General features: G+C 47.0%; 1 protein-coding gene across 2 annotated transcripts in view; it reads right to left on the bottom strand.

The window, feature by feature from the left end:
* RABEP1 (rabaptin, RAB GTPase binding effector protein 1) overlaps positions 1-18,040 on the bottom strand; it is a 96,848-nt gene extending 78,808 nt beyond the window's left edge. For both annotated transcript variants that reach the window (XM_039254540.1, XM_039254541.1), the window contains exon 1: positions 17,816-18,040. In XM_039254540.1, coding sequence (XP_039110471.1) covers positions 17,816-17,849 — 34 coding nt within the window. In that variant the 5' untranslated portion in view covers positions 17,850-18,040. The remainder of the gene's footprint in view (positions 1-17,815) is intronic.
* Between the last annotated feature and the right edge of the window lie 8,619 nt (positions 18,041-26,659).

Below are 26,659 nucleotides of genomic sequence, written 5' to 3'. Positions count from 1 at the left end.
CGGGCTCTGTGCTGACAGCTCAGAGCCTGGAGCCTGGTTCGGATTCAGTGTCTCCCTCTCTCTCTGCCCCTCCCCTGTTCATGCTCTATCTCAAAAATAAATAAAACATTTTTTAAAATTTAAAATTTTCATGGTTATTTTTCAAAGTTTAAAAAACCTTTTTTTTTAAATGCAAGAAGACCGTGCATAAGGAAATAATCTCATTTCTTGTCCCAAATCCAACCAGATCACTCAGTAATGGTCAAACAAAAAAGCTTTCACTTTCTTAATCACCAAACAAGAAATCCTCTGGTGATGGAATAAGGGGAAGGCTTCATCCACAAGTGTCATTGAAAAAGCTGACGTGGCCATGTGACGTTTCCACCTGTACAGGTGACGCCCTCCCAATGCCATCACTTGCTCTCCTTTGATCACTTTGCCAAACTAATTCACACTGATGGCAATGAAGTTTCACACACAAAAAAATTTTTAGACTTGCTGAAGTAACATCTTCCTATGAAAGCTTTTAACGAACACAAAGACAAACATGATCTAATGGTTCAAGGATAAAGATAGATCGACTGCAAAAGACCTCAGAGGGCCGAAGAGAAACCAGACATGCAAATCTGAACAAGACTCCTGCTCGCCAGCCAACTTCTCTGTGGGTTTCTTTTTTTAAGTAAAGCTACCACTACCTAGTGTCGGCTCGCTCCCGCACTGCTGGTGGGAGCACAAAGGACAATCTTAAAGGATGGCGTATTAACGGTTTGTTTCCCATTTTTTATGAGCCTCTGACCTCGTGGGGCCCTGCTGGCCCGGAAGGGACTGCGCCTCCCAGGGCTGGCGGACTCCCCGAGCTAACAAGCAGCTCACCCATGAACATGCCTGTCACATGCAAACCAACTAATGCCAAGCCCACATTACAACCACCTCACTGATCTAACTCCTACACACCAAGCCAGTACTTCCCTGCCCTAAACCCAGGGCCAGGTGTCAGAAAACCAGAGACCCGCCCCATGGACCGGAGCACACTGACAACACTCAAACCGTACAATCCTAACCTTGTTCATCTCGCCTGCTCTGTTCCACCTGTTCCCTTCCATGGAGACAATGGACACTGTAGGCCATGCTTTCCCTGTGCTCCTTCTGCCTCCTATGTGACCCTGCGAGACACAGAATGACCCCTCTTGGTGACTGTAAGTAATAAACTCTTCTTTTAAAGGCAGCTGTCTCTGTATCTGTCACCTTGTCACCTTACTGTACCTGATTAAAACAAATCCAGGGTCTATTTCAAGACAAGTGACTATGGGGTAGTCAACGACATCTTAAAAGCAGGGGCATCTGGGGGCTCGGTCAGTTAAGCATCGGACTTTAGGTCATGATCTCACAGCCTGTGAGTTCAAGCCCCACGTCTGGCTCTGTGCTGACAGCTCAGAGTCTGGAGCTGCTTCAGATTCTGTGTCTCCCTCTCTCTCTGCCCCTTCCCCACTCATGCTCTTTCTCTCAAAAAGAAAGAAACATTTAAAAAAAAATTTATTTACTAGATCATGAACATCTCTTCCTGTAAGTGGAAAGAGCATCCTATAAAAGTACTATTATAATTTTTATCAAACTTTAAAGATTTTTTCATATATTTTAATATACCTGTGAAAACTCTGGAAAGATAATACACCAAAATGTTAATAGAAATTATCTTTAGGTGATCATTGCTTTATTCTTTATGCCTTTCTGCACTTTCTGAATTATTTGCAATATACAATATAAATGTTATTTAAGATTATAATTGTTTGCAGAAAGAAAATTAATGACAAATACAGGATATGAAAGTGCTAACGTGACAAACAGCTCATATAGGAAGAACGTAAGAATTCAAATGATACTGGGAGGTCAGGGGAGCAAGTGACCATTTAGGGAAAAAACACAAAAGTATAAATAAATAAATATCTGATAGAGTAGAATTTTGAAAGTATCACAGCATTATCAAGTTTATTCAAATGCAATCTCAGACTTCCCTAAATCATAAATTACCAGAGTCAAAGTAAGACAAAGGTGTACCCAGGCTGTTGGCAAGAAGGTTTTAAGTCTGTACTCAATGCTAACAAGGGTGAGACGACACCTATCGTACAAACGTAAACCAGAACTATATTTGGAAAAGCAGCTTAGCAACGTATGTATCAAAACCTCATGCCTCTTGATCCAGAACTCTAGGAAATATTCAAAAGTTAATGTCCAAGGATGTCTCCTATAGAATTCCTTATCAGGGGCGCCTGGTCCGACCTCGGCTCAGGGCATGATCTCACGGTTCGTGGGTTCGAGCCTCGTGTCGGGCTCTGTGCTGACAGCTCGGAGCCTGGAGCCCCTTTCAGATTCTGTGTCTCCCTCTCTCTCTGACCCTCCCCTGCTCATGCTGTCTCTCTCTCAGAAATAAATAAAAACATTAAAAAAAAAAGAATTCCTTATCAATAGCAAATTCTCATAGATAATCAGGCAGGAGTAACAGGAAAATAATTTAAGTTATGACACATTCATATGATTACACTTTTAAAACCAGCGTGGTTTTGAAAAAATAATTTACAAGGAAATTCCTCATCACAAAATAAAAATAGCAGAATAAAAACCATGTGTGCAATATGACCAACAGTTTATTTATTTTTTAGTTTTTAAATGTGTATTTATTTTTGAGAAAGAGAAAGATAGAGAGAAAGAGACAGAGTGTGAACGGCGGAGGGACAGAGAGAGAGGGAGACACAGAATCGGAAGCAGCTCCAGGCGCCGAGCTTTCAGCACAGAGGCCGACGCGGGCCCAAACCCATGAACCGTGAGATCATGACCTGAGTCGAAGTCGGACGCTTAACCGACTGAGCCCCCCAGGCGCCCCAATCAACAATTTAAACATCTTTTATTTGTCAACATAAAACATGATCAGAAACACACTAAAATGATAAAATACTTTTTTTTTTATTTTGTTTTTTTTTTTAATTTACTTTTGAGAGAGAGACAGGGCATGAGTTGGGGAAGAGCACAGAGAGAGGGAGACAGAATCTGAAGCTGGCTCCAAGCTCTTGAGTCATCAGCACAGAGCCGGATTCAGGGCTCGAATTTATGGGCCACGAGATCATGACCTGAGCTGAAGTTGGATGCTCAACTGACTGAGCCACCCAGGCACCCCAGAAGATGACAAAATACTCTGAAGGATGGAATTATGGGTCAGTCCAACTTTCTTTACACTTTGTTCTTTTCAAAAAAAAAAAAAGATACTTATTTTTTTAAATGTTTTATTTATTTGTGAGAGAGAGGGGGGCAGCTTGAGCAGGGGAGGGTCAGAGAGAGAGGGAGACACAGAATCCGAAGCAGGTTCCAGGCTCTGAGCTATCAGCACTGAGCCCGACGCGGGGCTCGAACCCATGAGCCATGAGATCATGACCTGAGCCAAAGTCCGATGCTTAACCACCTGAGCCACCCAGGCACCCCTACATTTTCCTTGTTCTTTAGGATTAAAAAGGAAGCTTGGGATTTTATTATAATTTTGCTCCTTTTTTAATCTCCTAAGAGTTTACTTAACTAAAAGTGACCAGAGAGATAGAGGGTAGAATGAAAATAGTCACAGGAACCTGAATCCTGGCCAAGTTACCAAAGTCTTATTTCCTCAATTGTGAAATACAGATAATACTGCCTTAGGAATCTAGAGGATTAAATAATATACTTAATGCATTTAGTCTCAAAAGGCACTTTAATTGCAAAAATTTTTGTGCAGATACACATTCTCCTTACTTTTTTTTTTTTTTTACATTTAGTTTGTCAAATTGGTTTCCATATAACACCCAGTGCTCATCCCCACAAGTGCCCTCCTCCATGCCCATCCCCCCCCCCCCCCCCACCCATCAGTCCCAGTCCTCGGTCTCAGCATTCAAGACTCTCTCATGGTTTGCCTACATTCTCCTTACTTTTTAAACTCAATCAATGAGGTTTTCTCTACAGGCCTTTTATTTGGGGGCTGTGGGGCAGGAAAGGGAAGCATGGTGGCCAGACTTAACTATAAATTTTATCTGAATTAATAAATACCAAAGAGTGGTGGGGGAAAACTCGAGAAGATGGATACTGAGCAGTTCCTGACTCTTAAAATACTAAAACATTAGGAAGTGTAGGTACAGCAATTGTTATTATATGGTATTACACCAGAATAGATAAATTAATAGAACAAAATACAATCCAGAAATGGACTCAAGTTTTCCTGGATGGTTAGCATAAACGGCGCCATTTCAAAATCAATGGAGAGAACTGGATTAATCACTACATGGTACAAGAACTTCTGGCCAGCCATTTTAAATAAATTGTAGAGCTGGATTCCTATCTCAGTCCTTACATCAAAATAAATCCCAGGGTGATCAAATATTTAAAAGCAAATACGAAAAAAGAACACAAAGAGGTAGAAGTAAATCTAGAAGCTATAAAGGAAAAAACTTTTAAATCACATGAAAGTTAAAATGCTTCCATATGCCAAAACATCCCAAAAATTAAAAACAAACTGGGGGACATTTCTGCTATAACTGCTACACACAGGACAAAGTCGTCAACCCCCCCATGCAAAGAACTTAATTTGTTATGTTAAGGAGCTAGAAATTTTCTTATGCCCTGACTGTGAGCCTGTAAACTGTCAAAACTTTTTGAAAGAAAATTTGGATTTATCATTAAATTTTTTAAATGTGCACATTCTGACTTAATAATTCCAGTTCAAGGAATTTATACAACAAAAAACACTCACATGTGTGTGCAAAAACAGGTACAAGGGTATTCACTGCAACATTACCATAATGGCGCAAGTATTCATCAACGGGGACTTAATTTTAAAAATTATAGTGCATCTATATCATGTAACCACAAAAATTAATACCAATCTCAAATCGATGACCTAATCTATATCAAAAACAAAGTTAAACTTGAGAATGGCATAGGCAGCATGATTCCACTTTCAAATCATCAGAATACATACAATTTTTAAAAACTGGGAAGAATATATACCAGGACTTTAACAGTGTTTATCTGAGGGATGAGCTTATATGGACTTTTCCTCTCATATTAGACATTTACAAATTGTTTTACCAGGAACATTTATTATTTTCAATGCAAAAATTCTTTACCTTTTTATCTTTTTATTTTAGAGAGAGCATGCAAGCAGGGGAGGGGCAGAGGGAAAGAGAAAATCTCAAGCAGTCTCCACGTTCAGTGCAGAGCCCAACTGGTGGCTTGATCCCACAGCCTTGGGATCATGATCTGAGCCAAAATCAAGAGTCGAACACTCAACCAACTGAGCCACCCAGGTACCTCCCCAAATTTTTAATTAAGAAAGTTAGAGGCACCTGGTTCAGCTGCCTGAGCACCCTTGATTTTGCCTCAGGTCATGAGCTCACAGTCATGAGATCGAGCCCCACATCGTGCTACTCGCTGGGGCGCCTGCTTAAGATTCTCTCTCTCCCGGGGCACCTGGGTGGCTTAGTCAGTTAAGCGTCCGACTTTTGCTTAGGTCATCATCTCGCGGTTCGTGGGTTCGAGCCCCGCATCGGGCTCTATGCTGACTGCCAGCTCAGAGCCTGGAGCCTGTTTCAGTCTGTGACTCCCTCTCTCTCTGACCCTCCCCTGCTCACGCTGTCTCTCTCTCTCCTAGAAATAAATAAAACATTTAAAAAAAAAAAAAATTCTCTCTCTCCCTCTCCTCTGCCTCTCCCACCTTCAAAAAGATTAAAATAAAAATAAAAAATAAAGGGAACTCTCTCTTTGAAAATAAAAATGAAATTTAAAAACACATAGCATGAAAGAACAGACAAATACATCAATGGAACAGAACAGAGAACCCAGAAACAGCCACACAAATACAGTCAACTAATCTGTGACAAGGAAGGAAAGGCAGTTCAACAGAGAGAGGACAGCCTTTTCAACAAATGGCGCTGGAACAGCCGGATAGCCACGTGGAAAAAAAAAGAATCATCTAGATGCAGACCTTACACCCTTCATAAAAATTAACTCAAATGAGTCACAGACCTAAATATAAAATGCAAAACTATAAAACTCCTAGAGCAAAAGCAGGAGAAAATCTAGAAGACGCTGGGTAAGGCGATGACTTTTTAGATTCAACACCAAAGGTACATCCATGGGAGAAATAATTGATAAGCTGGACTTCATTAACATTAACAACCTCTGCTCCACAAGAGACACTGTCAAGGAAGTGAGACAACAAGCCGCAGAGAAAACACTTGCAAAAGGCACATCTGATAAAGGAACTGTAGCCAAAATATATGAAGAACTCTTAAAACTCAATAGTAAAAAAAATGAACCACCTGATTAAAAGATGGGCCGAAATTCTGAACAGACACCTCACAAAAGATAGATAGCAAACAAGCATGAGAAAAGATGCTCAACATCACCGGTCATCAGGAATCTGCACATGAAAACGAGACACCACTGCACATCTACTAGAATGGATAAAACCCCAACACAGACCACACCAAATGCTGGGGGGGGGGGGGGCAGCAGGAGGGGAAGGGGGTGTAAGGAATTGTTCTTTCTGCTCAATTTTGCTACAAATCTGAAGCTTCTCTAAAGGGGCTCCCGGATGGTTCAGGACATGGTAGAACATGTGACTCTTGATCTCAGGGTTACAGATTCAAGCCCCTCGTTGGGTGTAGAGATTACTTAAAACTAAAATCTTAGGGGTGCCTGAGTGGCTCAGTTGGCTGAGCACCAGACTCTTGACTGCGGCTCGGGTCACGACCAGGATGGGAATATCAAGTCCTGCATCGGCTCTGTCCTAAGCATGGAGCCTGCTTGAGATTCTCTCTCTCTGCCCATCTGCCCAGCTCACTCTCTCTAAAATCAAAAATAAGGTAACAAACAAGAACCTCCACTACATGTTGTCAAAATATTGCAAATGAAGAACAGCTACATTATTGTCCTTTGACTTTTCTTTCAACAAAAACCTCCAGCTCATACGCATTCTGCGGCAAACAGTGCGCTGGAGACAGCGCCCTCAGCCACACAAAATGCCCTTGCCTCGTGGAGTCGGCCCGTGTGCACCACCAGACTTTAAGTCTATAATGGAAGGAGCATTTCTATTTTGTTGTGAGATCTGCAACACAATGCCCACCACAAAAGTATTAGGGGCGTCTGGGGGGGGGCTCAGTCGCTTCAGGGTCCCACTGCGGGCTCAGGTCATGATCTGGCTGCTCGTGGGTTCAAGCCCCACATTGGGCTCTGTGCTGACAGCTCAGAGCCTGCAACCTCCTTCAGACTCTGTGTCTCCCTCTCTCTCTGCCCCTCTCCACTCATGCTCTCTCTCTCTCTCTCTCTCTCTCTCAAAAATAAACATTTTTTTAAAAATTTAAGAATGAAAGTATTAAAGAGAAAAGAACGATATTGGGAAAGTTTCACACATTTTCACTATAATCAAGTTACACCAATTCTAGGATTCTGCTCAGGCAATACCACTGAGGCATCTAAACAAAATTCATTCTACATAAGTAGCAGCATCAACCAGAAGACAGCCCCACTCACCTCCTAAATTCTAGTGCTGGCTCTGCCACAATGCAGGTCACTTCCCTTTCTTTGCTTCTTTATTTCCTGGTCTGTAGCGTGAGGGAAGATAACTAGTCCTTAGACTCCTTTCAGTAATACGTCTCTGTACCTATGACTCTCTATAGGCAAAGTACATCTGGAGAACAGCAGATACCACCACAAGTCATTAACAAGGGACATCTGTCACAAAGATCATCAGAAGAATGTCAAGTATTAAAACACACCAAAAAGAATAAAATACCTAGGGGCACCTGGGTGGCCCAGTCGGTTAAGTGTCTGACTTCAGCTCAGGTCACGATCTCATGGTTCTTGAGTTCAAGCCCTGCGTTGGGCTCTGTGCTGACAGCTCAGAGCCTAGAGCCTGCTTCAGATTTTGTGTGTGTCTCTCTCTCTCAAAAATAAACAAACACTAGGGGCGCCTGGGTGGCTCAGTCGGTTGAGCGTCCGACTTTGGCTCAGGTCATGATCTCACGGTTCGTAGGTTGGAGTCCCACATCGGGCTCCGTGCTGACAGCTAGCTCAGAGCCTGAAGCCTGTTTCAGATTCTGTGTCTCCCTCTCTCTCTGACCCTCCCCTGCTAATGCTGTCTCTCTCTCAGAAATAAATAAAACATTTTTTAAAAATAAATAAATAGGGGCGCCTGGGTGGTTTAGTCGGTTAAGCATTCGACTTTCGCTTAGGTCATGATCTCGCGGTTCGTGGGTTCGAGCCCCGCGTCGGGCTCTGTGCTGACTGCCAGCTCAGAGCCTGGAGCCTGTTTCAGAGTCTGTGTCTCCCTCTCTCTCTGACCCTTCCCCGCTCACGCTGTCTCTCTCTCTCTCTCTCCTGGAAATAAATAAAACATTAAAAAAAATTTTTTAAATAAATAAATAAATAAAACCTTTAAAGAATTTTCAAAAAAAGAATAAAATACCTAGGAGTAAACTTAATGAAACAGGTGAAAAACCTCTATAAACACTGATGGAAGACACTGAGGAGGACACAAACGGAAAGGCATCCATGCTCACGGACCGGAAGAGCGTCCTCAGAGCGTCCATACTTCCCAACGCAATCTACAGATTCAGTGCAATCCCTATCAACATACCAAGAGCGGTTTTCACAGAACTAGAGTATTGCTATCATGTGTACAGAATCACAGAAGACCCCCGAATAGGCCAAGAAATCTTGAGAAAGAAAAGCAAAGCCGGAGGCGTCACAACCCCTACTTCAAGTTACACTACACAGCTCTGGTGTCAGCACAATACGGTGCCAGCACAAAGCAGATGCCTAGGTGAATGGGAGAGAGACCCCAGAAATAAACCCACACTTCTCCGGTCAATTAATCTCGGACAAGGAAGCAAGAATATACAATGAGGAAAAGACAGTTTCTTCAATAAATGGTGCTGGGAAAACTGGACACCCACATACAAAAGAATGAAACTGGGCCACTTTCTTACACCACACACAAAAATAAACTCAAAATGGATTTAGGACCTAAATGTGAGACCTGAAGCCATAAAAATCCTAGAAGAGAGCACAGGCAGTAATTTCTCGGACATCAGACATAGCAACATTTTTCTAGATGTGTCTCCAGAGGCAAGGGAAACAAAAGCAAACACCACTGGGAGCACATCGAAATAAAAGGCGAAGGAAACCAACAAAACAAAAAGGCAACCTAGCGGATGGGAGGAGAGACCTGCGAATGATGTACCTCGTAAGCAGTCACTGTGCAGAATACATAAAGAACTTGTACAACTTAACACCAAAAGAACAAATAATTCAAATAAAAAATGGTCAGAGGGACACATGGGTGGCTCTGTTGGTTAAGCATCCAACTCTTGATTTTGGCTCAGGTCATAATCTCACGGTTTGTGACACTGGGCCCCGTGCTGGGCTCTACGGTGCCAGTGCGGAGTCTGCTTCGGATTCTTTCTCTCTCCCTCTGTCCCTACTCCACTCTCTCTCCCTCAAAATAAATAAATAAACTTAACAACAACAACAAAAATGGGTAGACAACCTGAACAGACATTTCTCCAAAGAAGACGTCCAGACAGCCAACTGACACATGAAAAGATGCTCAGCATCACTAATATTAGGGAAATGCAAATCAAAACCAAATCAAGTATCACCTCACACCTGTCAGAATGGGTAGAATCAAAAAGATAAGAAATAACAAGTGTTGACAAGGATGCAGAGAAAAAAGAAGCCTCATGCACTGGCGGTGGGAATGCGAACTGCTGCAGCCACTGTGAAAAACCGTGCAGCGGTTCCTCAAATAATTAAAAATAGAACTACCTACGACCCAGCAATTCCTCTACTGGCCATCCACCCTAAGAGAAAACAGTAAAAATCGGGGGCACCCGGGGGGCTCAGTTGGTTAAGCGTCCAACTTCAGCTCAGGTCATGATCTCACGGTTTGTGGGTTCAAGCCTCGCGTCAGGCTCTGTGCTGACAGCTCGGAGCCTGGAGCTGCTTCAGATTCTGTGTCTCCCTCCCTCTCTGACCTTCCCCTGCTTCACGCTATCTCTCTCTCCCTCTCTCCCTCTCTCTCTCAGAAATAAAAATATGTTTAAAAAAATTTTTAAAAACACTAAAATTCAAAAACATATGTGTATCCCTATGCTTCCTGCAGCACATGTACAACAGCAAAGATGGAAGCAGCCCAAGTGTCGCCGACAGACGGATGGAGAAAGATGTGGCATGTGTGTATGTACACACACACACACACACACTGGAATTCTGTGGAGCCATAAAAAAGAAGGTTCTCTCACCATTTCTGACAACACGGACGGAGCTAGAGACTATCATGCTACGTGAAATAAGCCAGAGAAAGACAAACGCGGTATGATTTCACTGGTATGGAACATCTTAAAAAACAAATGACTCAACAAACTAAAAGCAGAAACAAACCCATAAATGAGAACTGATGGCTGCCAGATGGGCCGGGGGGCAGGGGCGGAACAGGTGGCGGGCAGAGGGAGGCTCGGGCGCCCAGGTGTGGAATGAACAAGCCATGGGGACGGGGCGGCAGAAGTGTCACGGGGTGGCCGACGGAGCCACGCGGGGGGCGGTCACGCGTCCCGTGCAGACTGCCCCAGCCCCCGCGCCGCGCGCCTAACGCTGCGTTCTAACTACGCGCTGCCATAAAAATTCTGTAAGGACACTTCCGAGTGCCTGAAAGGCAATGTAAGTTTAAGCTGACGCTGCGGGGGGGGGGATCGCACCAGGGGAGGACGGGAAGTTCAAAACTATCTGATAGGAGAAACACGATCTTTGGGAAGGACACGATGTTATCAAGTTTCTTCAGACTAACATAGAGAAGATACCATGCCTTTCCTCCGCGTGGTCCCAGGGAAGAGAGCTAAAACCAGTGGGTAGAAGTCACCATGAGGCAAGTTTCCACTTAAAGCATAAACAAAACATTGTAACTAAGTCAAAAATAGGAGGTAGTGAGTTCCCTCTCTCACCGGAGGCATTCAAACAGAAATGAGTCCGCCACCGGGAAGAGATTCGGGTTATCTAATGAGGAAAAAGAAGCAAGACCCCTCCCTGCACGGCTCTTCCTCCTGGGTCACCGGTACCAGCAGCCTGCTCGGTGATCCACAGGAGCGTCTTCGGCCGCTAGGCCCTTCCTCAGCTCCCGCTAGCGGCCCCCCAGCCCCCACCCCTCCCTCACTGGATCAAAATCCTCGAAAGAACTGTATCTCTCGAATTCAGCTCTGTAACCAGCCCCACACATTACCTGCCACAGCGGCACCACACAGAAATGTTTACTAAATACTCCTCAGAGGACTAAACTCAATTTAATGATTATACAAGAAAAGCACACCGAATTTCACTGCACAAAGACCTAGTGTATAATACAGGCACCAGATTTTAGAAATCAGAACGCTTCAGATTCAAAGGCAGCTCTGGGGACGCCTGGGGGGCTCAGTCAGTTGAGCATCCAACTTCAGCTCAAGTCATGATCTCACGGCTTGGGAGTTCGAGTCCCGCATCGGGCTCTGTGCTGACCGGTCAGAGCCTGAAGCCTGCTTTGGATTCTGTCTTCCTCTCTCCCTCTGCCCCTCCCCTGCTTGTGCTCGCTCTCTCTCAAAAATAAATAAACATTAAAAAATTTAAAAATAAAAAAAAAAAGATTCAAAGGCAGTTCTGTCCACAGGGAGGCAGGTAAGACACACAAATTAAAGACTATGACACAACTCCGGGCGACTGTGTGGGATACTGGACTAAGGAGTATGGGGCAAACGCAGGGCTTCTGTGTCTTGCTGGATCAAGTATCTGTGCAAGTTTAGTAGTTGGGAGATTTATGACATTGTCATAAACAAACCAGATTTATGAATTAGTGAATAATGGTTGTTAAAAAAAAAAAAAAAACTGGCTATCCATTCAGAAGAAAAATAAAATTAGATCCCTATGTCACATCAAAAATAAGGTGCAGGTGGCTCCCCTGGCAAGCCAGAACGTGGATTTCCAGCGAGTCCTGCGGACGTGGCCGCCCAGAGGCCCAGCACAGTCTGGACCCGAGTTCTGGGAGTGTCCCTTAAAGATGCACTGCTTCACTGGGTGCTTGGCCCCAGCCCAGATGCACTGGCTGCTCCGTACGCCTGCGATGTCTGTATTCTTCCGAATCCGCTTTTCCTCTTCAGTAATCTCCCGTTATTTAATAATTCTTCATACGAAACTTTCTTTGTTAAAATTCAAAAATAAATAAATTCCAGATGGCTTAAAGTACTAACTATAAAAGACAAAACTATAAGAGAAAAATAAGGGGGGGGGTTATTTTTTAATAAACATAGGCGCTAGGAAGGTCTTCCAAAGCAAGAGCAGTAACCATAACTTTTAAAAATGGTCAGATTTACATAAAACTTAAAGCTTTCTGCACAAGGAAAGAAAAACTAGGGGCACTTGGATGGCTCCATCGGTTAAGCATCTGACTTTGGCTCAGGTCATGATTTCACAGTTCATGAGCTCAAGCTCCACACTGGGCTCTGCGCTGAGTGTGGAGCCTGCTGTGGATTCTCTCTCATTCTCTCTTTCTCTCTCCCCACCCACTTGTGCTGTCCCTCTCACAAAATAAATAAAAACTTTTTTTTAAATGAAGGAAAGGAAAAACCAAATATATACAATCACTATCAGGGATGGATGAATTTAAAAGTCATCATACCTCCCACTTGCTTAAAGCCCTTCAATGGCTTCTGCTTCCGCTGGGAGGCTGAGCCCACGGAGGCAGCCCGTCCTGGCCTTCCCTCCACTCTTACCGCCTTGATTGTTCCAGAACAGGGGCTCCTGTGCACGCTGTAGGCCTCAGCTCTGGAACCACTTCCTCAGACACCTTTCCTGGACTCCCTACATGGGTCAAACCCTAAATTACAGGCATTCATAGCACAGCGTGGCTCTTGCAGTTGCTCAAGCCAGAAAGTTCTGAGTGATCCTTCCCTCCTCCCTCTCTGTGTTCCAGATCTAATCCCAGTCCTGCTGGCCAGACCTTCAAAATCTAGCCTCCATCAATACTCAGTCCAAGCCTCATCACCTTCTTCCTAGACGATGCTTCCTTCCCTTTACTGCCAAGCTCGGCAGCCTGAGAGATTTTTTGAAACCTAAGTCCTATTACATCACTCTGATCAAAACCTTTTCCATGATCCCCATTGTCAAAGCCAATCAATGCTCCCAGGGCCTACAAGATGAGCCCCCACCCATGACCTCACGGTAGGCTGTCCTCTCCCCTCCCCCTCCCCGCCACCCAGGACAGCGGTCTGGCCGCAGTGCCCTCCAGGCCCTTCCCCAGACATGCCAGACACACCCGTCCTTAACATTTGCAAAAACTGATCCCTAGGTCTGGAACACTCTCCCTCCAGACAGCCTCCCGGCTGACCCCTCTACCTCCCTCAAGTCTCTGCTCCATCATCATCTCCATAAGGCTGTGACCACCCTATTTAAAACCCGCCCATCCCCCTTCCTTTTACTCGGCTCTACTTTTTCTTTCTTCCACGGCATTTACCACCTGACAATCCACACCGTTTGCTTACGTTTGTGTAGGATGTCTATCCCGCACTAAGGCATGGTCAGTTACTACCGGTGCTGCCCCCCAATACCCAGAGCTGTGCCTGGCAAGTAGCACACACTCATATTTGTGGAATAAATAGCTTTATGCTGGTCTGTGGGATTAACCCATCAATGGGCCTCTGATTCACTGCCGAACAGGGACTGGTTTGGTTTCCTCCATCACTGGATTTCCCAGAACCTAAGGCAGAGCTCCGCAAAGACTAAGTACACAAACGTTTGTTAAATGACGAGTTTCATCTTTTTTTTTTTTTTTTTTTTTTTTTAGCCTATCAGAGGATACAAACTTAAAATGACAGATATCATTCAGGGCTGGTAAGAGTGTAAAGGAAATCCACTCTCTTCATATACTGTTGGCAGGCATGAAAATGATACCTTTTTTGAGAGCAAGCTAGCAAAAGCTATTAAAATTTAAACCATTCGGAATTCTTACCCTTTAATTCAATAGTCTTACACAAGTAAAAGAGCACCTAAAAAAAATAGGTGCAAGATTATCTACTGCAGCACCGCTCATAAAATAATGAAAAACTTGAAAACAATCTACTTGTCCATCATTAGAAAAACTGGCCAATAACTCCAGCACAGCACATGCATGGGAGGGAACACTCCTGAACAAGAATGAAACAGATCCAGAACACTGACCTGGAAAGTAGTTCGTGATCCAGTGAACTGACCACAGGGCCTGGGCATCAGATGGGCGGGGCTTGACTCGGGGCTCCCACCCCCACCCCACGTCCTAGCTACAGAACTCTAACTTTTAGAAGCACTTTTCACTTCTCTGTACTTCAGTTTCCTCATCAATAAAATAAGGAAAACAATAGACAGCAGCAGTCACCTCCCTGATAGGAAGATCCCATGAGATAATATGCAGTGCTTCCAGCACAGGACACAGCCCCAGAACTCCAAGCACGTGATAAATACACCTAACATGTACTGAGACAGACGAGGTCTGCACACCTACACACGGGCGGCACGTCCGTTTCAGCAGCAAAGTTAGCATGTCTGTGTGACTACAGGAAAAAAGTCAAGAAGGACAAGACACTTAATAGTGGTGACCCCTGGGGAACTGGAGTTGACCCAGTTCTGCTTAATACGCATACTTTTTTTTTTTAATATTTTTATTTATTTCTAGGAGAGAGAGAGAGACAGCGTGAGCAGGGGAGGGTCAGAGAGAGAGGGAGTCACAGACTCTGAAACAGGCTCCAGGCTCCGAGCTGGCAGTCAGCACAGAGCCCGACGTGGGGTTCGAACTCACGAACCGCAAGATCATGACCTAAGCGAAAGTCGGACGCTTAACCGACTAAGCCACCCAGGCGCCCCAATGCATACTTTTTTAATGGAGAGATTTTACAAGGCAGTGTTTTCAAATAATAAATAAAATCAGAGCAAATGCTTCTACAATATATTTTAACTTGGATTTTAAAATATTAAAATTCCAGGGGCACCTGGGTGGCTCAGTCAGTTAAGTGTCAAACTCGATTTCAGCTCAGGTCATGATCTCATGGTTTGTGAGTTCGAGTGCAGAGCCTGCTTGGAATTCTCTCTCCCCCTCTATGTCTGGCCCTCCCCCGCTCTTTCTCTCTCAAAATAAATAAACTTATTAAAAAATAAAATATTAAAACTTGAAAATTTTTACATTGCATTCTCGAGGCAAAATGGCATAACGAGATGTGGATGAAATTTCTCTGGCTATTAAAATCCCCTGGATTCAGCGCGCCTGGCTTGCTCAGTCAGTTAAGCGATCGACTTGGGCTTAGGTTATAATCTCACAGTTCGAGGGTTCCAGCCTTGCATCGGGCTCTGTGCTGACAGCCAGCTCAGAGCCTGGAGCCTGCTTCAGATTCTGTTCCCCTCTCTCTCTGACCCTCCCCTGCTCACACTGTCTTTCTCTCAGAAATAAATAAAACATTAAAAAAAAAGTAAAATAAAATAAAATCAGGGCGCCTGGGTGGCTCAGTCAGTTAAGCATCCGACTTCAGCTCACGTCATGATCTCACAGTTCATGGGTTCGAGCCCCACGTCGGGCTCTGTGCTGAAAGCCAGCTCAGAGACTGGAGCCTGTTTTAGATTCTGTATCTTCCTCTCTGACCCTCCCCTGTTCACGCTTTCTCCCTCTCAGAAATAAATTTTTAAAATAAAATAAAATATTTTAAAAAATAAAATAAAATCACCTGGATTCTAAATGAATATGCAAAGACATTCCAGCAAAAGACAAACAAAAATACCTTTTTCAATAAATTTACAAAACAAGGAATTAAAAAGAATAAAAAATTATATTTCATCCTATCAATTTACACACACATCGGTTTTCTTCATCTACCATATTCTCATGGAGACCAAAGATATGTCAACAAAGGTAAACAATATCAACCCAAAGACGGCTACTTCTAAAATGAGACAGGCAAGATTAAAGTAAAAAACTAAACAGTGATCTTTTACTGGCAATTCAACTCAAAAGAATTCTGCATGTATTTTGAAAACTCAGCAGGGCTAGGACATTTGAGTGTGCCGAAAGCTAACGTGTTAAGAAGTGACCTATATTAAGTTCGGCCAAAGAGAAAAATTAAATCCCCAAGATGAACTTCTTAGAAGACGCTGACACAAAGCACTCAAAAATACTGACTTCTCTCCATCTACACACAGCGGCTGTGGCTGCTCACTTACCACACTAATTGAAAATAAATACAGCAATCTACACAAACTAAATCCCATCCTAGAGTCACAGGATTTGAAAAACAGGGAATAAACCTGTGCTAAGAATAGCAAGGATACAAGATTTCCTAGAGCTAATTTTTCCTACCCTCCTTCAAGTGCTTAGTCATTTCTCCCTATTTACAAGGAAGACCATTTCCCATCTTTAAAAGAGGAGAGAATTTTTATTCCAGGCAGTGTCACCTGAGCTGCCCCAGACGTTTGTTTCCATGCAACTCTGGGGAAGGCAGCGCCAGCTAAGCATACCTACCCCTCCAGATCAGAACCAGAAGCCACTGGAGCTCTCGGTGTTCCGCCTCCGTCAGCAGTAACAAAGACGGGTTTGTGGAAAAGCAAAGTTTTCCTCCCTGACAGCAAATGCAAAAGGTGAGAAGGCCGCACGCCATGGCAGCTTGCTTCCCGGGGGCGCGAGCCCACCAGAGATCCCTCCCGTCTCTCCCGGGGAAAGAGAATACAGAGTAACTCCATAGGCAACTAACAAAACCTAACACCAAAGGCTAACAGGCTCCGGAGCACGCTTCCAAGAGAGCAGCTAGCTTTAAAATCTGATAACACTGTTTCGGGCTCCCCGAAGGCAAGAACAAAGACTCCCGTTTTCCACAAACGGCTATTTTAGGAGACAACACTAAGCGAAGGGAAAGCTTACGAAGCACCTACTGTGCGCCCAGCGCCCTACGCCAGCATCACACCGCCACCGATAGCCGCTAGGCACACACGCCCACTGCAGAAACACACCTGAAAGAACTTCCCTACCTAGACACCCGGTCAAGGACCAAGCAAGCACACGGTCTCCAAACACACCTCCAGGCGGTAAGACCTGGGACGCGGTGGTCGAGCTCTGACGTCTAGAGGTCAGCCCACGTCCCGGAAGGTCAGGAAGGACTCTGGCAACCCCGCTTGGATGATCTAGGATGGGAGGGGGGGGCTCTCCTTCCAAGAGGACAAGGACTATGCAGACCCGTTTCCCCGACTCGCACATTCCAACACCACCGTCCTCGTCACTCCCGAATGCCCCCGCAAGGATGCTGCCGGCCTGGCGCACACGCAGGAGGCCGCTTCTCGGAGAAAAGTGCAAAGACACGCGTCAGCCTGCCTTCATCAGCAAGCCGAAGGTCAACGAGGCTAAATGTGCCCAGACCCGTCGGGGGGTTGGGCTGGGGGGGAAGGGGAGGGTCCTGCAGACCCCCAGGGCCCGGCACTGACCATCGGGCCGCACCGCCCCTCCGGGGACGCACCCCCGCTCGCGGCGGGGACGGGGGTGGGCGCGGGGACGGCCCCGGGCTGGGCGTCCCGTCGGCTCCCGCAGCCCAGGCCCCGCGGGCCGCAGTCTCCCCGCCGCGCGGCCCACGTGCCGGGCCCTCCCCGCGCCCGCCGCCGCCCCCGCGCGCGCCCCCGCGCGCGCGCCCGCCCGCCTCGCTCTGCGGGGCCCCGGGCCCGCGCGCGCCCCCCGCCGCCCGAGTCCCCCGCGCCGCCGGGCAGGCCGCGCCCGCCGCGCCGGCCATGGTGGGCGCCTCACCGTTGGGCTGAGGAGCCGGGCCCGGCTGCGCCATGGCCGGGCGGCGGCCTCGGGGCGCGGGGCGGGCGCGAAGCCGGCGTCCCGGGCTCCCGCGGGGCTCAGCTGGCGGAGGAGGCGTCGACCGAGCCGCCGCCGCCGCCGCCCAGGGAGGAACCGCTAAGGCTGGAGCCGCCGGCGCCGCCACAGCCGCGGGCAGAGACGGACCCGAGCGCCGACCTCCGCCTCCTCATCCTGACAGCGGGAAATAAGCAGTGCGCAGGCGCGGGGGGACGGCGGCACGTGACGTCGCCCGAGGGGCGGGGCGGGGCCTCGCGCGGAGGGGCGGGGCCTCGCGCGGAGCGGCGGGCGGGGGCCGAGTGCAGCGGCCGCGAGGAGGGAGGAAGGATGGAGGGGCGCAGCCTGGAGCGACCCGGGGGCCGTCGGGCTCTCGAGGCGGGCGGGGGGGGCGGGGGGAGAAGGCGGTCGCAGTCCTCCGCCCCGGCGTGGAGGAAGGGACGAGCGAAGTGGGTGCCGATCCAGCCGCACCCTTGTAGCGGTGTGACCTTGGGCGAGTCACTTCCCCCCCCCCGAACCTCACCCGGGCTCAGCTGCGTGGCGGCTTCGGTGCAGGGAAGCGGGAGGAGCTGTTTCTGGCGCACTTGGCATTGAGCATCTGTGTACGAGGTGACTTTCAGGGGCCACGTCCTGTGAAAGCTGCTGAGGACACAGCCAGGCTCTGTCCCCGCGCTCATCTCATCGGATGAGCAGACAGGACCGCCCTCATACCTGGGCCACACCGCCTGCCCGAGGCCCTGTCTGGACACTGCTCCCACACGGTGCACCTGCCCCCTGGGCCCCCCTTCAGGACCACGTTCTGGGAGCCTGTGACCCCAGAACCCCCTCCCCCCGCAAATGGCTGGAGGCTGTGGCCTCTTCCCCAGGCCCATCCCCTCCAGGGCAGAGACGGGCCGTCTGTACAGGTAGCTGAGAGGCAGCCTTATTGGAGGAGGTGGCACATCACGTGGACACTTGAGTTGCAGTGTGGACAAAGTGGGCCAGAGGCCAACAGTCCAGCCCGGCCAGGGCTCCCCTTAGCACCCCAGTTAAGGGGATGAATCTCTGGGGTTCAGGAATTCTGAATCCCTGGTCTTCTCCATCATGGAAGATGTGCATTTGTCAAGATAGAATAGAATATATTAAGGTTAATAGTTAGGTGCAATGATGTACAATTTTAAATAATTTTAAGTAGACATGTAGCATCTGTACATTTGCCCCAAATTCTGCTAGCAAATAGGGGAGGACCCAAATACAGACTTGAGGGTTCTTTTTAATGTTTTATTTATTTCTGAGAGAGAGACAGAGAGAGAGAATCTGAAACAGGCTTCAGGCTCCGAGCCGTCAGCACAGAGCCCGACGCGGGGCTCGAACCCACAGACCGTGAGATCATGACCCGAGCCAAAGTCAGATGCCTAACCAGCTGAGCCACCCAGGCGCCCCCAGACTTGAGTTTTTTGAGCGGTTAATATCCTCCGATGGCTGGTGTAGCTTTGAGAGAGCAGACGGGGTCATTTCCCCTGCCCACTCCCCTCTTAAGTGTCTTTTGTCCAGGAAAGGACAGCCCAGTGCATCCTCTGTCTTGTGATTACTAACACGAGGTCGGGCCATAAAGAGAGCCGATGCTGATGCCCTCTATAGAAGGGACTCCTTCCAGGGAGTGAGAGGTATCTTTATTGCTATTGATAATCTAGGGCTTGAAGCCAGGCCCTCAAGATCAAGGTCACTCGCCAATGGCCAGGCTGCTGGTTTGGCCACCCAGAGCACCCCATGCCAAGCAAGTGTTTAAAAAAGCAGTTTTGCAATCGGTTAGGAGCACACAATCAGATAGGAGCATGTGTACAGTTTTGTACTTTTAGGTAAATCCCAAGACTCAGCAATTCCACCCCTAGGTACGTATTCTAGAGAAAACTAGTGTGTGCTCAAAGCCTTTATTAAGTGTAAAGGGCGTGATTCCCCTATTCTGAAAGAAATCAAGAGGCAAGATGTAAACATATAAGTAAATAATTACTTATCAATTATATTGCATATGTGCCCCAGGAGACACAAACAAGGATATTCAAAGTGGCATAGTTTAAATTATTTTTAATTTTTATTTTTGGGAGAGAGAGAGAGGGAGACACAGAATCCAAAGCAGTCTCCAGGGTCTGAGCATCAACACAGAGCCCGATGCCAGGCTCGGACTCACAAACCACGAGTTCAAGATCTGACCCGAAGTCAGATCCTTGACTGACTGAGCCACCCAGGCGCCCGTCAAAGTGGCATAGTTTTAATATACTAAACAACTAGAGAACCCAAATGTTCATCAACAGTAGAATCGATAAATATTAAATATTCATACGGTGGAATACTCTACAGCAACCATAACGAACAAACTACCCTTAAATATTCAACGTTGATGGATCTCAAACAGCTTTGAGGGAAAGAAGCAAATTATAAAGCAATATAATATGGCATGATCCCATTTATATAAAGTTCCCAAACGGGTTAAACTAAACATGATGCGTACGTGGTAAACTAAACACAGGAGGAGACCAAGCATCAGAGAAATCATGACAACTGTTCCCGAACCAGGGAGGGAGGGCCATCTAATTAACAAGAGCCCACAAAAGGCCTGCTTCTAAGGAGATGGCAACGTGACTTGGGTCCATTTAAATTAATTATAAATATGAGATGCGGATGGACTTTGGGTGACAAAGATTGCAAGGTATTTGCTTAAAATACAAGCTTTAAGTGAATAAACTTGACGCACCTGGTCCTGAGCTGCATTAGTAGAGCCACAGAGGGTAGACCGTAGGAGGTGATGCCTGTCCCGCACTTTGCCCGGATCGGGTCACCTCAGCAGGGCTCGGCTGTGTTCATTCTGGGCACCACTGTTTGCAGGGGGGACGCTGACCAGCTGGAGTGGGTGGGGCTGCAGGGAACGAAGAATCGAAAAATGATCCTGTGCAAAGTTAATAGAGATATCAGAGCAAGGTGCCGGGGGGGGGGGGGGNGGGGGGGGGGGGGGGGGGGGGGGGGGGGGGGGGGGGGGGGGGGGGGGGGGGGGGGGGGGGGGGGGGGGGGGGGGGGGGGGGGGGGGGGGGTGTACAAAGATGACTTGGGATGTGAAACGCTCCTTAAATCCAGGAGGACAGCGGGAACAGATGCGCTGTGTGTCTGACTGCAGACTTCAGCTCAACCCAAAGAGGAACTTTGTCTCCGCAAGAGCTAACCAGGGAGGGGCGCCTGGGGGGCTCAGTCGGTGAAGCGTCCGACTTCGGCTCACGTCATGATCTCGCTGTCCGTGAGTTCGAGCCCCGCGTCGGGCTCTGTACGGACAGCTCAGAGCCTGGAACCTGTTTCATATTCTGTGTTTCCCTCTCTCTCTGACCCTCCCCTGCTCACGCGCTCTCTCTGTCTCAAAAATAAATAAACGTTAAAAATTTTTTTTAAAAAAGAGCTAACCAGGGAGAGAAGGGGCTACCTTTTGAGGAGTGAGCCTCCTATCACAACAAGTATGCAGGAGGGGCTGGCTGGCAGTTGGGCAGAGGTGCCAGAGAAGTATTCCTGCCCCAGCGGGGGGTTAGATTAGACCATCTTTACCGTCCCCTTGAGCCTCGGGGATGCTATAATGACAACGACAATAGTAAGTTTGCCGCATTCTAAGGTTCACCAGGTGCTTTCCATGTATTATTTCATTTTATTGACAGCAACCCGAAAGGTGGACAATAGACACACAGGAGATAAGCCAAATGTTCCCGGAGAAATTCCATTTCAAAATTCTATCCTGTGCAGACATGGCTACCAGACCAGGGGTCCCAACCTGGGACTCAGCGAAGAGCACTCAGTAGTGCTGGGGTTCTCTCTTTCCACGACCCAGATTCTCACGGGCAGGAAGGAACCGGGGAGTGAAGTCAAGGCACTGTGCTTTTCTGGCCTTTGATGAAGGTTATGGGGGAGGGACGGGAATGATGGGGACTCTCTCCCAGGGGCACTGTCTGTGTCCAGGCACCGGGACACTTGGGAAGTCCCAACCTGGACGCGGGCTTCCTCACTAAGGGTGCCCAGGAAGGGCCCACCGGTGACACGCACCTTTATGTCCTCAGCCATAATCCCCCCGCCTGGTCTCCCCGATCATCCCCTGGTCCGGCCGCCCCAGAGCAGCAACCTTCCCCTCCTGGGGCCTGGGGTGGGAAGACGGTGATCGGGGATCCTGCCTCGCTCCATCCCTCTCCCAGGAGAGACGTGTGCGCACAGAGAGCCCCACAACAGAGGGACGGCCTCCTTCACACTCTCACGAGATGGAAGCTGGCGTCCAGGGAAGAACCCCAGGCTTGGAATCAGAAGACCCAGAATTCTGGCACAGATTAGCTGTTGACCCAGAAGGCTCTGTTTGACCTCTCTGAGCCCCTGTTTACTTAGCTCAAAGGCTAGAACCAGACCAGCGTCATGGCCCATCAGGACGGCCAAAGAGATCAAGCACCCAGCACCTAACATGTGCTAGTTTCTCTGCAAACATCTGCTCCCACCTCTCCGTCTCTCCTCTCCTCCCTTTTCCCTGATTCATCGTTTTCCATCCTGGTGGTGAGGGCTCCCTGGACCTTAGGAGTCAGTCAGGGAAGGTATTCCTAGAAATCCAGGGCAGAAATTCCCAATATTTTCAAAGCTTAATGGAACCATCCCTTCCGCCTCTGCGCTGGCCGTGCTGGGCCTGCTTGGGATTCTCTCTCTCTCTCTCTCTCTCTCTCTCCTTCTCTCTCTGCCCCTCCTCAGCTTGTGCTTGCACGCTCTGTCTCTCAAAATAAATAAATAAGTTTAATTAATTAATTAAACATCAAGTTTCTGTGCTTTGGACAGAAGCTATAGCACATTGCTTATCTGATGCTGATTAGACATTCTTTAATTTTTTTTATGTTGTTTTTTTTTTATTTATTTCTGAGAGAGACAGACAGCGTGAGCAGGGGAGGGTCAGAGAGAGAGGGAGACACAGAATCCGAAACAGGCTCCAGGCTCCGAGCTGTCAGCACAGAGCCCGACACGGGGCTCGAACCCACGAACCGTGAGATCATGACCTGAGCCAAAGTCGGACGCTCAACCGACTGAGCCACCCAGGCGCCCCTGATTAGACATTCTTATTCCAGGTTTTGTTTTTTATATATAGTTTTGAGAGAGAGACAGACAGAGCATGAGTTGGGGAGGGCCTGAGCTGTCAGCACAGAGCCGATGCGGGACTCGAACGTATGGACAAGGAGATAATGTTCTGAGCCAAAGCCGGACGCTTAACTGACCGAGCCACCCAGATGCGCCTCTTATTCCATTTTTATATTAGCTGTTGATTAGTAATATAGAGGGATCCATTATTTCTTAATATACATAGTTGACCAGATAGACAAGGATGTGTAGATCTGACGGGTGCACCTGTCCCCTGGAATTCCCCAATCGCACAGCGGCATAACTGCCCGGGAAGAAAAGTAGCTGACGTTTAGCAGGCACTTCACGGGCCAGGCACTGGGCAAAGTGCTTTGACCTCGTATGGGCTCATCTAAGCTCCTTAGGAAACTTATGACGGAACTAGGAGAGCAGAGGTGGGAAATGTTGACAATTCGTTTTATAGATGACGAGACCAAAGAAGTTAACCAATCCAAGGTCACGGAGCTAGTAAGTGACAGAGCTGGGAATGAGACCCAAGTTTGGGTCCAATGTCCATGTGGGTGACTCCCACGGGACTTAGCTCCGTGTCCCTTTCTCCCATTGGTGGAAGATGCCAAGTCCCAGACAATAGGCACACAGTCATTCTTAACGTTGTATGTCTACTGCCTGGTGTAACAAGTGCTCAGTAAATACTTATCGAGTGAATGAATGGATAAGCAGAGGCATAACACGAGAAATATATGGAGCAAATAACGCATCCTTGGTGGCGAGGAGATCTACAATCTGCAGATTAAATCTGTGTGATTTAATTCATCCGCTTCTCAATTCTCATTAGGTTACAGACCATAATTTTAATCATTACTACTGATAATGCCACCACTTAACTCAGTGCCTGGCATGTACCAGAGACTTTTACCTGTATTATGTCGTCGATCCCCTTAACAGCCCTTTTATGTAGATCCCATTTCTTATCCCAGGGCTCAGAGAGGTTAAATGATTTGCCCAAGTCACACAGCGAATGGAAGACCAGTATTCCAATCCAAGTCTGTGTGACTCCGAAGCTCGTGCCTTTTCGCTGTTGGTGCTGGTGGCCACGTCTGTCAGGTAGCAGCAAGTACCCCATACTTCCATGCTGTTATCAACTAGATTCATTTGTAGAATTTTTAACACGAACTTGAAAAGTTATTTTACAGGGCACCTGGGTGGCTTAGTCGGTTAAGCGTCCGACTTTCGCTTAGGTCATGATCTCGCGGTTCACGGGTTCGAGCCCCGCGTCGGGCTCTGTGCTGACTGCCAGCTCAGACCCTGGAGCCTGCTTCAGTCTCTGACTCCCTCTCTCTCTGACCCTCCCCTGCTCAGGCTGTCTCTCTCTCTCTCCTAGAAATAAATAAAAAAAATTTTTTTTAAGTTATTTTACTTTTTACTTCTTGTATACTATCTCAAATTACTCCAGTAAAATTCTAAGTATATATTTTTTTAAAATACAGATAAAGCAAAAGTACCCCCACAACCTCTCCCTGCAACACGCAAGATATCCACACCCTTTCCCAAGGCAAACTACTACTACTGGCTTCGTATGAACCCTTTCTGACATTTTTCTCTGCACTTACAAACAGGCAGAACCATGTGCCCCTGTTTTATGTTCCTCACTTAGAGAAGATCACATTGCACACAGGGTGCTGAACTTGCCTTTCTCCTTATTCTTTTTAGCTCTTGCATAATTTTCCATTTTGGTAAATGGTTAGGTTAATCACAGTTTTTCAGTATTTACAAGTATTACATGCCTATGTAGGCCTTTCCGTGGGTCAGTATCCAGGAGTCTTATCTATATCTACCCACTCGGAATTACCAGACCAAAAGTCACAAACACTTTTTTGCTATAATAGATACTGACAAATTACTCTCAAAAAGTATCTCAGCTGGGGCATCTGGCTGACTCAGCCGGCGGAGCATGTGACTCTTGACCTCAGTGTCATGGGTTTGAGCCCTGCGTTGGGTGGAGAGATCACTTAACTAAATAAACAAATGTTTTAAAAAAAAGTATCACATCATCATAGGTTCCTACCAACAGTGTGTGAATGTATTCATTTCCACATATCCTTGCCAACAATGGCTTTGATCAGTCTTTTTTGGTCTGCCTATCTTACGGACAAAAGATTACACAGTAATGTCACTTTAATAAGCCATTTCCCTGAGCATCAGTGAGGCTAGGGATCTTTCTGATTTTTTTTAGCTGTTTGCATTTATCTGCTATGAATTCTATACATCCTTTGCCCATTTGTCTTTGGTTATGTGCCTTTTATTACTGACCTGAAGGAATTCTTTTTTTTTTTTAATGTTTATTTTTTGAGGGGAAGGATGGGCAGAGAGAGAGGGAGACAGAGGATCCAAAGCGGGCTCTGAGTTGTCATCAAAGAGCCCAATGTGGGTCTTGAACTCATGAACCGTGAGATCATGACCCAAGCCAACGTCAAATGTTTAACCGACTGAACCACCCAGGAGCCCTATTTGGAGGAATTCTTTTTTTTTTTAATGTTTATTTTTTGAGGGGAAGGATGGGCAGAGAGAGAGGGAGACAGAGGATCCAAAGCGGGCTCTGAGTTGTCATCAAAGAGCCCTATGTGGGTCTTGAACCCACGAACCGTGAGATCATGACCTGAGCCAAAGTTGGACGCTTAACCAACTGAGCCACCCAGGCGCCCCAAGGAATTCTTAACATATTATTATTTTTTAAGTTTATTTATCTATTTGGGGGGGCAAGGGGCAGAGAGAGAGGGAGAGAGAACCCCAAGCAGGCTGCATACTCAGCACAGATCCTGATGTGGGGCTTGAACCCACAAACAGATCATGACCTGCGCCCAAATCAAGAGTCAGAGGCTTACCCAAATGAGCCACCGAGGTGCCCTTCATTTAAAGGTCTTTAAATGTATCAAAAGATGCTCAATTTGAAACCAAAGTAAAACTCAAAATGAAACTACATGGAGAAAATGTTTATCATCCATTGTACTGATAAGAATTCAAAAGGTTGACAGCCCACCTTATTAGTGAGGCTCTGAGGAAAATGGGCAGCCTCTTACATTGTTGTCAAAAGCATAAAATGGAACACGCTACGGAGGGAAAATTTGGTAATATTTAAGAAAATTGTATTAATGTATATTTACCCCTTGATCCAGGAATCTGGGGGGATTTTGGGTGTTTTTTTTAAGATTTTATTTTTAATTAATCTCCACACCCAACGTGAGGCTTGAACTTATAACCCTGAGATTGCACGCTCCACTGACTGAGCCAACCAGGCACCCTAGATCTAGTAATCTGTTTTATAGGAAGTTACCCTGAGGATACACACCTGTAAAAAATCAAACGGGGACGCCTGAGTGGCTCAGTTGGTTAAGCGTCTGACTTCAGCCCAGGTCATGATCTCACCATTCGTGAGATGGAGCCCCACATCCGGCTCTGTGCTGACAGCTCAGAGTCTGGAGCTGCTTCAGATTCTGTGTCTCCCTCTCTCTCTGTTCCTTCCCTGCTCGCTCGCTCTCTCTCTCAAAAATGAATAAAAGTTAAAAAAAAAAATTAAAAAGAGGGGCGCCTGGGTGGCTTAGTCGGTTAAGCGTCCGACTTCGGCTCAGGTCATGACCTCGCGGTTCGTGGGTTCGAGCCCCGCGTCGGGCTCTGTGCTGA

Source organism: Hyaena hyaena, unplaced genomic scaffold, assembly GCF_003009895.1.
Source record: "Hyaena hyaena isolate Hyena2069 unplaced genomic scaffold, ASM300989v1 scaffold_492, whole genome shotgun sequence".
In the NCBI taxonomy this organism is placed as follows: Eukaryota; Metazoa; Chordata; class Mammalia; order Carnivora; family Hyaenidae; genus Hyaena; species Hyaena hyaena.
Note: the sequence above shows the minus strand (reverse complement) of the source record. Positions and strands in the feature narration are given on the sequence as shown.